Below are 13,909 nucleotides of genomic sequence, written 5' to 3' on the forward strand. Positions count from 1 at the left end.
AAAAAAACTAAAAATAGAACTACCATATGACCCAGCAATCCCACTACTGGGCATACACCATGAGAAAACCATAATTAAAAAAGTCATGTACCACAATGTTCATTGTAGCACTATTTACAACATCCAGGACATGGAAGCAACCTAAGTGCCCATCAACAGATGAATGGATAAAGAAGATGTGGCACGTATATACAATGGAATATTACTCAGCCATAAAAAGAAACGAAACTGATTTATTTGTAGTGAGGTGGATAGACCTAGAGTCTGTCATACACAGTGAAGTAAGTCAGAAAGAGAAAAACAAATACCATATGCTAACACATATATATGGAATCTAAAAAAAAAAACGGTTCTGAAGAACCTAGGGGCAGGACAGGAATAAAGACACAGACGTAGAGAACGGACTTGAGGACACAGGGAGGAGGAAGAGTAAGCTGTGACAAAGTGAGAGAGTGGCATGGACATATATACAGCACCAAATGTAAAACAGATAGCTAGTGGGAAGCAGCCGCATAGCACAGGGAGATCAGCTCGCTGCTTTGTGACCACCTAGAGGGGTGGGATAGGGAGGGTGGGAGGGAGACGCTAGAGGGAGGAGATATGGGGATATATGTATACATATAGCTGATTCACTTTGTTATACAGCAGCAACTAACACAACAATGTAAAGCAATTATATTCCAATAAAGATGTTAAAAAAAAAAAAAGAAACCTCTAGAAGCAGCCTGTAAACAGGGGGTATATTGCCTTTTGAAGACAAAATTTAAAGTGATTAACCTCAAAGTAATCAGAATATTCCACTATCAAAGACAAAACTATTCAGGTTAATCCATTGTTCACCTACGCTTGGAAAAAAGTACAAATTCAATAAAACAGATCTCAGAAAGAGGTTTGGGAAAGAAAATGTCTCAGAAACAAAAGCAACAAGTTACCTTCAGCCACTGTTCGGCCTGCTCCTTGCTCTGGACAGCAAGAACAAGTGGGTCTGTTCCCTGCTGAGTAATTTTCAATTCGTGCTTCTTCTTTTTGCTGTCTTTTGGGATGTATGTAATGTTGCAACCTTGGAGCGGCAGTTCCATCTGGGGCTGCTGGTCCTTGGAACTTTTGTAGCACTGCATTGGACAGGAGAAATCAAAGTTAGGCTGTAAGGAAGTCCAAGGAGAAACACTGATAAAACTCCGGCACAATGAAAACAGGAGTACTGGCGAAGCACCTGGAGGTCCGACTGAAGGGTGGAGATACTCAGAGATTGGAAGAGCGACCTGCAGACACTGGGACTCACATACAGAGCACCGCTCCACACCAGCACCTCCCCTCCATGTGCGTGCAAAAACATCTGCTCGTTAATTCAGCAGAATTTACCAAGCACCCAGGAGATGACTCGGTGGGAAACAAAGTCCCTGCTCTGATGGAGCTTATGTTCTAGTGGAGCTTCCCCATTAAGCGACACGAAGATACTAGATTTGCTGAAATGGCGCTGCCGCCCTACTGGCAGACAGGACCTTGGATACTTTACTCCACAACCTATGTTGTTTGGTGTCCTCCTATCCCATCCCTATCCTCCTTCTGAAAGACAGGTGAATGATTTTATGAAGAGTATACATATCAAAATATAACGGACAAAAAAGTCTGCAAAGCTGTGCTTTCTGGTTGAGTAGAGGGTCCAAAACGCACGCTGCTCCGTCTGCATCACTGACATTCGCCCTAGAGCTTTCAGTGCTGTGGGGACACGGACACTGAGTTCCCATCACTCTCGCCTGATCTAGACCTCTCAAACCAGTTCTTTGTCCAAAGGCTTCCCCTCCTGCCCAGGGCTCACTGCATTACTGGGGACCAAAAGCACAGCCCATAATGGCAATACGTGCTCTAAGAGTTCAGGTATCTGGGTCCCAGCTCTGCGACTAATTTAATCCGGGTTCTCACAAGTCGTTTAAGCCTTCTGAGCCTGCTTCCTTTTTTGTGAAATGATTGATTGCTGTTTTTATTATTATTTTATTGAATTACATTATTATTAAATAATTAGCAACAATAACAGTGGCTACCAAATACTGAGTGTCTACCTTATGTGAGGCATTTCATACATCTCATTTAATCGTCACGTTTGTCCATTTTGCAGATTAGGAAATTGAGGTTCTGGTGCTTGGGAAACTAGTCCAAAATCAGGCATCCTGAACAGTGGCAGAGCCAGGGCTCTAGCCCCAAACTTTGTGAGTGCAGAGCCTGCACCCAGGACCCTAATCCACCTACTGAAGAAGGAATGAATGAACAGATACTTCTTTTCAGAAATGCTTTCTAGAGCCCTTTCCTGTTTTACAGTTCTAAGACCTTGGCTCCTAAATGGCACCGGTATGGAAGATACCCACTTTTTTAAGAAGTAAAACTGATGGCCACCCTGCCTAAAAAGGAAGAAAAAAATACACCAAAAACAACTAATCTCAGGTTGCTATGAATGTTTACCATTTACCAGACTTTTCACATTCTCGGTATGTGCAAAAAAAAAAGTGAAAAGGAAACTAACAGTAGAAGGAATTGGAAAGGAAATTTTTTTTTTAATTAAATGAATTTATTTATTTATTTTTGGCTGTGTTGGGTCTTTGTTGCTGCACGCGGGCTTTCTCTAGCTGTGGCGAGCAGGGACTCCTCTTCGTTGTGGTGAGCGGGCTTCTCACTGCGGTGGCTTCTCTTGTTGGGGCGCACGGGCTCTAGGCTCGCGGGCTTCAATAGTTGTGGCGCTTGGGCCTCAGCAGTTGTGGCTCGCGGGCTCTAGAGCACAGGCTCAGTAGTTGGGGGCGCACGGGCTTAGTTGCTCCGCGGCATGTGGAATCTTCCCGGACCAGGGCTCGAACCCGTGTCTCCTGAATTGGCAGGCAGATTCTTAACTACTGCACCACCAGGGAAGTCCCAGGAAATTTTATAGCTTATATTTTTGCTTAAGTTAAACACTTCAAAATGGACGTGTTATCAGTAATACCATACAGTAACGTCTGGAGCTCCCTGCAGGTTGGTTTCCCAGGGAAGATGACTGTGAAACAGAGCAGCACACGGGATATTTATTAAGGGGCATTTATTTAAGAGCTATACCTGTGGGAGGACGGGGACTGGGTAGAGGAAGAAGGTAAGCTTCAGTGCAGTCCAAATACAAGGCCCTGAAGAACCCCACGGGAGATCTGGAGCTGGACCGCGCCTGCAGGCTGGTCCCATGAGGCGGGGCATTCACACTCAGGATCACAGCGGATGCAGACGCCCTGGGAAGGGACGTGACCTTGGGTAGCTGTCTGCCGGCAGCCGTCCCCACAAGTGAGGGAACCGAACGGGTCTGTCCACCAGAGAGCTGCCTGGGCATAGAAACGAACAGGTTCTGGAAGGCTACTCAAAACAGCTGGTCATGGTGGTGCCTGTGCGAAGACAGGCCGGGAGCACTTCGGGGAAGAGGCTGGCTTTCTGTTCTGTCGATTTTTTTTTTCACCATCAACAGGGGTCATTTGGGCGGTTGGATCATAGGTCATTTTTGAACGAAAAAATGCTTCTTAATGAAACTTTGATTGTGCATTTCATCAAAGACGGTGCTTTCACATGGCTTTCCATTAATCTCTTCTTAAATATTTACGACTCCTATAACTGGCAGGCATTATCATCCTGGTTTGGAAGATGGGAAACCCGGTAGGTGATGCAAGAAACAGAAGATGAGGAGGGAGGGAGGGAGGAGATGAGAGCAGGGGTGGTGGAGTGGGGGCTGGGCAGAGGGTCCGATGTCCGCTAACCCTGCCCTCCACCACAAGCTGCCCACAGTGCCTTTTACATGAGAGTCGACTGTGTAGTTTTAAAATGTTTTATAATATATCCACCTCTTGCAGCCATTATGTCAGATTGTAAATACGGACCATATTAATCTTTTTCTTCTTTCGTTCTTTACTTTAAAATTCCCCCATGGCATCATCACTTTTGGCATATTCTAAATTTGGGAGAAATTCAGGCCACACATGTGGAAAAAACATGTACTTGCGCTGTTTAAAAAAAAAGTTTTTTTTAACAAAACCATTAATTAAAAAACATACAATGTCCTAAGAATCTAGTAAATCAGATTCCCATAATTCACAGATGAGACTGTTTTTTTAACGGGGCTTATCTGCTCCACTGAAAAATGAGTTACAGAATCATACATTCTCATGTGTTCTGTTTTAATATACTTTTGAGTGATTTTTTTTCCTCAAGGTTAATTTGAAGGGAAAACAAAATACAATAACACACTCTTAACATTCACAATGCCAATAACCAGCCATGGTTTCTACAGCTGGCAAGGAAGGAGGAGGGACAGATGCTGTGTCTCAAAGGCTCTTGCTTCCTTACTGGGTTCCCTGGTAGACTAACACCTACAGCAAAGGGTCTCTGTCCTCCTGTCTCCGTTCCTCTGTTACTTACTCTGTCTTTCTATTCTGCCTCTCTGAGTTACAAGAAAAGAAAAAAAAGAGTCAGCCTTTTGCTTTCCAAAAGAATTTCCTTTCCTGGGCACTCTCCCCCAGACCTCGCCTGGCCTGCCCGGCCCACTTCGATGACCTGGCTTTGAGGAATTCACTGACTCACTACAAATGAGAAAATCCACCCTGCGACCTCTGGCAAGTTAAAGCAGCGTGCATTTCCACTGACATGAACCGCAGACGCTGGCTCCAGATGGGGATGGTTTTGCCCGCTGGTTGCTTCAGGGGGGCTGGCGAAACCAACAGCGTTAAAGCCATGGTAGCCTCGGTCAGGGCTCACTGACGGCCCATCACAGGCCAGCCCTTGACCACTGTTCCCTCTCCCTCCCGCCACCCGCCTGGGTGTACATTCCATCCGGTTAGACGGCCGACCACATCTTACCGACTCTACACAAGAGCAACCAAGTCGCAAGGCTTTACCAGTAGTTTGGTGTCTTTGATGACGCAGAGTAACTTGGTCCACTGCCCGAAGCGTTTCTTCCGCAGCAGGAAGGCACAGATCTTGGCGTCCTTTACCAGGTCCATGGAGGCCTCCTCCGAGGGCCACTGGTGCCGCGTTTTCTTCCCCTTTCCGTCTTCCTCCTCTTCGTCATATGATTCGTAAGAGCTACTCATTGCATCTGAGTCATAATCTGTCAAAAGTAAGAAATAAAAGTAAAAACGCTGGTTACAAAAGCCTTACCTTGAGAACCACCTACGGGCTGCAGGCCGCATTATTATATTCATAAACGAGAAAGAGGCTTCTGCCTTCAAGTAACTGGGGAAACGTTAGTTAGCAAAAACAGGGGAAAAATAACTAAGGCTTGGGCAGCGGAAACTCAACAAAGAGCTTTCAACTGAAGTGACTAAGAATGCCATATTTACAAAAACCACTTCTGGACTCTTCTACACGGGCCCAGCACCTGCAGACCCTACGCTGTCGAATCCTTGCTGCATTCTTGCCGGGCACCATGACCCCCATCTCGCAGAGAGTTTCGCCAAAGAAAACTCCCACCCACGCCTTCACGTTAAAGTCCTTTCAAGTCTGCAATGTCCTCGTCCTTCCTGGCATCGCCACGCGCACAAACCCTTCCTAAGGTTCGAGATCCAGCCCGAGGCCACCCCTCTCCTTCAGGTCATCCGTGGGATTTTCAGAAAGGTTCACACCTCCTTCTGGCTCTGCCATGCACCCACACTTAAATACCGGGTTGTCTGTAGTCTCCCAGCTAGATTCCACTTTCCCTCACCTCGGGGTCTCACACGCAGCTCTCACCCAGGCTTCGCACTCATCCCACTCAGACTCCTGCCTTTGCCTGGACACGTGCTCTCATCACTCAGGACTTAACTTACAGCACCTCCTCCCTGAAGCCCTCCCTGGATCACCAGCACTGACTGCTATAGACTGAACTGGGTGCCCCCCAAATTCACGTGTTGAAGCTCAAACCCCAATGTGACTGTATTTGGCGACAGGACTTTTAGGAGGTAATTACGGTTAAATGAGGTCGTAATCCCCTTAGAAGAAAAGAAAGAGGGAGATCCCACGCTCTCTCCCTGCCATGTGAGGACACGGGGCGAAGGCGGATGTACATAAGCCAGGAAGAGAGCCCTCACCACAGGCTGACCATGCCAGAGCCCTGATCGTGGGCTTCCAGCCTCTAGAACTCTGAGAAAATAAATGCCTACTGTTTTATCACCCAGTCTATGCTATTTTGTTACGGCAGCCTGAGCTAAGACACCAGGTGAAATGCCCCTCCCCTCTGCTTCCACACTACCCAACACAAAACTTATCTCACTGTATTGTCACCTCTGTTTGTCTGCCTGTCCCACATCAGGCTGTTAAGTCCCCTGCAGGAAGGGAGGCCACCCTGTTGCAGGTGATTGTCCCAGCACTTAACAAACTACCTGGCACAGGGCCAGTAACAAATATTTATAGAAGGGAGAACTGTTAGATCGACTGAAATTCAATGCAAAGCCCTCAGAAGGATGGCTGGCTTCTTAAAAGTGATGAATAAATACTAGTGACTATGAGTGATCTTATTAATTTCAGCCCTGCTGGATCATAAGGTCCTGGAGGCCGTGTCTGATTCATCTCTGCACTCCCCTCAACCCCCGGACACATCTGGAATACATTTGCTTTCATAACACACGTGAGGAATGAACACCTAAACGAGGAATGAGCGACAGATAAGGAGAAACCATGGATGAAGCAAGCGGTTGCACAGACGGGAGAAGGGGCAGAAAAGGCTGACCTTGCACAGGGCAGAACTCACTGGAAACCGGGCTGCAATTTGTACTGTGTGGTCACACTTGCATGTTACTCTCCCCACAAAGATTTATTTACTAAGGGGGGGGAATGGAAAGACTGGTAGTTTAGATTGAATTTTAAATCCTGATAAAGTAGTCAAGGAAAGATTTTAAGCAAGAGACTAGGATGACCGAAGAGGTAACTCTGGCAAGTCATATTTTATGCACTTTTTTAGAAATATATTTTATAATAAAAGGTTTTTTAAGTTTAGCACAGTGGGCACGTAGCACATGGGGAAGGAAGTACGAAACCATGAAAGACCACATGCTGCTCCATGGCCCAGGGTTCACTGAGAGATTTCAGACGGACGGTGGAGCAAGTCCTAATTTATCCTGGAAAGATGCTGCTCACAACAGCTTGGGGGGCCATGAACCCCTCAGCGCTTAGCTCATTTTCTAGAACATCAAATTCAGTAAACATTGAATGAACAAATGAACAAAAGAATTAATGACTAAATCAGTCAGAAATGGGAACATTTCATTTCATTCATGCAACAAGTATTTATTGAGCGCTCACTATGTGTCAGGCAGTAGTTTTTATACTTGTATCTGTACGCCGTGGGATAAGGCTGTGAAAAGAGGAAGCCAGCTCTGCACTTACACCCTCTGCCTTGCTGGCCGTCTTAGCCGCCCGGAGGCGGGCACAGAGCAGTATCCTTATCTCAGAGGAAAGGAACGAGGATGCTGAGAGATCAGGTGACTCATCCGAGACCCCATCCTGATGAAGGATGAAGTGAAAACCTGATTCTGAACTGAAAACGTAGACCGTGCCCCTGGCTACCCAGGGGTTGAGATCCACGCCTGGAATCCATGGCCCACCTTCTTCTGAGAGAGCAGGACTGATGGAATGACGTTACAAGAACGTCAGCCAACTTAGCAGCAAACCAAGCAGTCTGAGCCCACAGGATGACCCGCTCACTGGCAAGTCTCTTGGGACCAACAGAGTCCAGGGTTCCTCCTGGGGGCTGTAACAGGATGTCAAGGGGTCCGGTGTCAGGGCTGGGGTCGGGATTTCGTTAGGAGGTAACGAGGGCCCCGTGGAAAGCTAAGAAAGACACAGAGCTGGGGAGGAGAGCAGAGAATCACCGACGGCGTGTCCTTATCTCCTCTAGCTCTCTTCCCGACGGCCGTTCTGACCAGGTGCTCGGGCACACCTTCAACAGCTCCGCCATCGTGTGAGGTCGAACCCCTGGAATCAATCTCCCGTTCCACCTCGTGGTGCTGCTTCTCCTCTGCTCGAACCCTGCTCTAGAACTTGGAAACAGAAGCCTTTGGCAGGCTCTCACAGGTGCAGCTCAGTGCTGATCCGCAGGATCTCAGGGCGCAGCGTTGGCAGCCTCTGCTGAGAACCACTTCATTTTGAGAGATGGCCTTGGGCGCGCCGCCGCCGCCCTAGTACAGTCTAAACACCTGATCGCGGAGCACCAGGTTACCATCAACCTAAGCTGCCCCGCAAGGGCTCCGGGTCATCCAACCCACTGAGGAGCACGTGGCATCGCATCGAAGCAGGCGTGTGTCCACTGGGCTCCATCAGGCCCTGAAGACGTAAGCGAGGGGCGTAAGCAAGTGGCTCGGAAGCCTGTGCCCCTATTCTCTCCGCACTGGTTCGTGGGCACGCCTGGCATTTGCTTGGACGGTCAAGACTCGAGAGGGACTGGCAGCAGGGAGGTCTGCGGAAGGGGCTGTGAATAGGGCTCCCGAGGTGAGCACCTGCACGTCGGGTGGATGCTTAGCAAGGGGCAACCTCGCCAGAATCACCAGCAGGTAACCACACGACCCACTACATAGACGTCAGTGAGCTTCTTTGCCCAGATTTCTTGTGCGAATGGACTCCTGCACAGGCAGCTGGTGTCAGGGGCGGAGGTGACACATGGAACTCGGCAACATGGACTTCCTCTCAACAAGGGCCATCCGACTCCTGGCACTTGTGAGTGTCCTGCCTGCACACGACACTGTTCCCTGGGCTGTCAGCCAGCCGCCTACTCACAGGTTATGCCTGGACCACGTGCACCATGGAAGGGGCAGCGCTTTATTCTCACTGGAGGGGATAAAGTAAACCCGCTGCCCACGACGCTCCTGCAGAAACCGTCATGCGTGGGCTGGAAGCCTTGCTTCTGACCCCGGAACTCATTTTACAGCAACTGAAGTTGACGGCAATGGGTTTGTGCTCATGAAGCTCACTGGTCTCGCCTTGTCTTCGTCACCCTGAAGCAGCCGACGCAGCAGAGACCAGCGCAGTCCCTTCGGAACATTCCGTTTCAGGCCCGGCCTGACTGGTCACACCTGTGGGGCTGGGGGTGGGATCTTCCAGAATATCTCCGAGCACAGGTCTGGGAACCCAGGGGTGAAACGGTAGTGACTCCACTCACTATCACCCCTAGGCATCCGCTCACTAAAATTCTGCTTCCATTCCTGGAAATTTTGGCTCTGCTGCACACAGGTCTTACTCTCTAGGGGCAGAATGTCCCCTCTAAGGGACACAGCGATGGCTCCACTGGCCGAGAAGTGGAGACAACAGACAAACTAGTGGTCCCTGCAGTGACTGGGTGACTGGTCCCGCCCACCAAGAAGCTGTGACCACACATGGGGAGAAGAGCACGTGCAGGTCCAGCAGATCCCTGCGACGTCCTTAGCACTCGAGTCAGCGGGACGCTGCCACTGTCCAGTACAGGCAGTCCTGCTGGAGCCCAGGCCTTTCAGGAAGGAAAGCTGAGCCACTGTATTGGACCATCAACCAAGGTGCTTGCTGAAGGCAAAGGGGACATACAGGAAGTTATAAATACCAGCTGGGACCAAGTGAGGACTGAGCCCTTTACGAGGTTCTTGTCCATATTCTGATAGGGCTCTATGTGTGTACGTATAATCGAGTCCTTTTCTTCCCCTCTCACGTCCCCTACCATCTAACAGAGAAGTGCTAACAGCAGCTGACCCTGGCTTCATCTTCTAGTGGCAGGCTCCCAAAGGGGAGAGTGTGACTTGGCCAGAAGAGAACGAGGTCACCCCAAAGTGGACAGAGGATGTCATACCCTCTGGGGAGTCGGGGAGTTTCCGTCACACCAGTCACAGTTGAACCGTGTTACGCTGAACCACAACTCTGCCCCCGTCTCCGTTTGCAAATCCACCGCGGGTAAAGAGAGGTGCGTGGATGTCAAGCCGACCCAGGAGCAGTGGTGGTGCTTTTATGCTGTATCCACTCGGCAAGGCTCCCTTTGCTGGGTGCTTCTGGGCTAGGACTGGCCACAAGAGAAGTCTGTGAGCAACCTGGACATCGGGAGGGTGCCAGGCGCTGCAGCTTGCGCTCGCGAGTGCTGGGCTGCAGGCCTTCCTCGTCAGCGCTCCCGCAGGGTCCCCTGCCCGGCCGCCTCTGGGTCCCGGCCAGAGCCGCGGTCCGGCCTCCCGCACGGGGCCCCGCGTCGGGGAGTGAGAGGCAGGGGGGTTCCCAGCATCCTTCCTCGCCCCCGGGCCTCGTGCAGCTCCCCTTGATGCCAGCCGGCCCCCCGGCACGCGTCTGCCCCGGTTCCCACGACCATACAGGGTCTCGCGTCTACAACACGCCCCTGCCCCACGACGTGGTTCTGCTTCTCCAGTAAACTGGGCCTGACTCGGGGCTCGACAAAGCGGCCAGAAACCCATGCATAAGCGAAGGCGGCGCGACCCTGGCCCAACCCGGCCGCAGACCCCTGCCACGGCTCCCCACGCGGAGGGTCCTGGCCGGCAGCCGAGGCTCAGGCACAGACGTCTGGGCGAAGTGCTGGCGCTGCGGACCCACTGTCCCTCCCCAGGCAGCAGTCCTTCCATGGCCCTCCCTCTGGGCTTAGCTCAACCAAAGGGGCCCGACCTCAGCAGTTAAGGACACGACACACCGGTCGCGTGGGCTTTCTCGGACCGAAGACGACCAAAGGTCCCCGCAAGTCAAACAGAATTACTCTCGGTCTCTAGTCTTGAAAGTATGTTGGAGCGGGACAAGGAAGGTGGGAGAAGGCTGGGACCCAACGTTCCCAACGGTGGGAGATACCCTCATCAGCAACTGTTTTTCCTTTATTTTGTTTTCAGAAAGAGAGGAATCCACTGAAGTTTTGAATTATATCAAGCCGTTTAATTTTTCGTGTTTTCTCATTAATTTACTATCTTCTGAAACAGTGGACACTTAGAAATTACTTGAATGCATTTTTCCCAAATGGTTCTAAAATGAAAGAGAAATTTAAATATTTAATATTCGGATCTCAAAACCCAGTATTTCACAGCCTCCTTGTCAGAACTGTCCCTTCTCTCATTCAGAATTCACTAAGAGGCCCTCAAGTCTCTACTGATGCTGGGCCGAGGCTGTGTCGGCCTGCTCCAGAGCAAACAGGCACAGGAGAGCGGGAGAGGCCACTGCCCTCCAGGGCCTAAGGTCCCGCTCGCCTGGCTTCTGTGTGTCCCCCTTCACGGTCAGAAAATATCCTGCGGGTATTTCCTGGAACGATCAAGTTAGATTCCGCTTTGCTGAAATGGCCCTGCTTGTTTGCTGCCAGGGGAAAGAAAGATCAGAAAACTCCAAGTCTGCACGAAGCAGAGACTTCAGGGGACAGGCCGACGGCGACAACGGAGAGCGCTTCCGTGAGCAGAGGGAGGAGGTGGGAGAACGGGACACAAGATGCGGAGACACGGAGGCCTCTCCGTGACACGAGCAGCTCACGCCTTCACTCCCCATTTTACGCATGTTTCACAGGAAAGGCAAGCTGGATTCCCTAAGGCAGCACACTCAGATATGCCACATCTGCCGCATGGCGAGACACAGCACGCTGCCTGCTGCCAGAGTATCGGGAGCAAAAGCAAAGGCAAGGATCTAAAAACAAACTCCAGAGGTAGTTACAACAGGTGCTCAACGCCACTGCCCTTCTGTGCCTGTGAAGGCCGGCTGCCTACAAAGGGGCACTTCCGAGTGCCGGCAGGCAGCTAACGATCGTGTCACGACGGCCCTAACGTAGGCCAAAGCATTCTTGTAAAACCTGTATGAATGGGGAACAAAAAAAGAAACAGGAAACAACCTAAGTGTCCGTCGACAGATGAATGGGTAAAGGAGATGTGGTGCATACACGCAGTGGAATATGACTCGGCCATAAAAAAGGGCAAAATAATGCCATTTGCAGCAACATGGATGCAACTAGAGATGATCATACTAACTGAAGTAAGTCAGAGAGAGAAAGACAAACACCATGTGACATCACTGACATGTAGAATCTAAAACAGGACACAGATGAACCTGTCTGCGAAACAGAAACAGGGACGTAGAGAACAGACCGGTGGTTGCCAAGGGGGAGGGGGGTGGGGGAGGGCTGCAGTGGGGTTTTGTGATTATAGATGGAAACTGGTGTATACAGGACGGATAAACAACAAGGTCCTACTGTACAGCACAGGGAACTAGGTTCAGTACCCTGGGATAAACCCTAATGGAAAAGAATAGGAAAAAGAATGTATATATACGTATAATGGAGTCACTTTGCTGTACAGCAGGAATTAACACAACATTGTGATTCAACTACGCTCCAATAAGAAATAAATTGAAAACAAACAAACAGCTACGATGAGACGCCTGCTTGCTCTGTGTTTATTTTACAGACACGCTTTCTCGGAGGCACCATGAATGCAGCCTAAGAGGGACGTGCCCTGGTCAAGGCGGCGGGGAGGGACCCCATGAAAACATGCCTCAGAAAGTCATTCTCTTCTGACCGCAGGGAACACGTTTCACTGGCTGACGCATGCTCCCACAGCAACAAGATTTCACAAGAAATCTGAGTCACAAGAAAGACAACGATCTGAAATTACCGAAGGTACTTGGTGGACACCTTAGACTTTTCGAAACCCTTTCTGTAGCCCCCTCTCCTTGGGTTCAGAATTTCCTGAAGTCCACATTTCCGTGGTGTTGTGTAATGCCCCTACCCCCCCTTCACCCGAAAAGCGGGAGGGCTCCCCAACAGCCCGGCAGGTCGGGGGGCCACTCACTTGAGGTGATGTATTCCGGAGCCTTCCCGGGACTCAGCGGCACGGCCTCCTCGTAGTAGCCTTCCGGGAGAGAGGATGTCGGTAGCGGTGGTGGCCCGCTGTCAGGCGGCTGAGCGAAGAAAGGAAGAAACAACAGAGCACGATCGTTAGGGGGAAATTCTGGGTCTGCACCTAACAGGTGTCGATGGGCATTTTCCTCCCTCCTTTGTAAAGTCTCTGGAGAAAAAGAACATCGTCCAAAGAGCTCCCAACGTTCGGCTCGTGGCGGGATCTGCGCTGCCCGCCCACTCACGGCCACCCTCAGCCTGGCCCTGTCCACGCCACTCGATCCACACGACCTGCCGGCTGTCACCAGACGTGCGCTGGCCCTCGCAGACCCCTCCCCCAGAGCAGAGACAGGCGTCTCTCCCCGCCTCTGCCCCACGCCACCGCCCTCCCAGATGCCCAAGCTGACTTTCCCCTTCCCGGCCTGCGTCCTACACTGGAGACCCCCGAGGGGCACAGCAACGGCTCAGGTCCACCCATGCTCATCACAGGGCAAGCACCAGGGACACAGCGACTGAACACGTGAGTACGTTTGTCCACAATCTCACCACACTCCTCGTGTGCGCCAGGGAAACTTCTCAAAAAAGAGAAGAGGAAATCACCTATGAGCCCACCTCTGAAAGGAACGGGAAATTATTCTCTGGAGAAGGAATCTGACGGACTCTGAGACGGAGGCACCCTGATTTTGAAGCCGTAACTTCAGAGCATGGAGAGCTGGCAGGCTCAGGACCACCCAGACTCAAGCAAGACCGGCTGAAGCACCACTCCCTCAGAAGTCCCTGAGGACTCGAAAGCAGACCCACCTCTTCTTCCCGTGAACACGTATGGGATCTGCTCGTTCCATCCCTCACTGGTCCTCAGGTCAACAGAAACAGGTGAAGGGCACGAAAGCCAACATCCTCCAAACGCCTGCTATCTGCCTGGCACTGTCCTCTGCAGCCTCTGCACCGGTTACAAGCTACATCAGTCATCCACCCAGGGACCCTTCAAGGTCGATATTACACCACCCGATGTTTTACAGATATGGGAAGTGAGGCTCGGAGTCCAAAACCTCGTGCTCAAGATCAGACACTGTCCACGACCAGCTGGGGTTCTCGAGCACCAGGTCTGTCCAGTAAAGA

At 50.7% G+C, this 13,909-nt stretch overlaps 1 protein-coding gene across 1 annotated transcript in view; it reads right to left on the reverse strand.

The window, feature by feature from the left end:
• The window catches only part of AFAP1 (actin filament associated protein 1), a 149,162-nt gene that overhangs the window by 66,052 nt on the left and 69,201 nt on the right, over nt 1-13,909 (reverse strand). The window contains exons 4-6 of the mRNA XM_060148769.1: nt 12,744-12,852; nt 4,896-5,107; nt 933-1,112 (exon numbers count right to left, since the gene is read on the reverse strand). Of these exons, the coding sequence (XP_060004752.1) occupies nt 933-1,112; nt 4,896-5,107; nt 12,744-12,852 (501 nt within the window). The remainder of the gene's footprint in view (nt 1-932; nt 1,113-4,895; nt 5,108-12,743; nt 12,853-13,909) is intronic.

This window comes from Lagenorhynchus albirostris, chromosome 4 (assembly GCF_949774975.1).
Source record: "Lagenorhynchus albirostris chromosome 4, mLagAlb1.1, whole genome shotgun sequence".
In the NCBI taxonomy this organism is placed as follows: Eukaryota; Metazoa; Chordata; class Mammalia; order Artiodactyla; family Delphinidae; genus Lagenorhynchus; species Lagenorhynchus albirostris.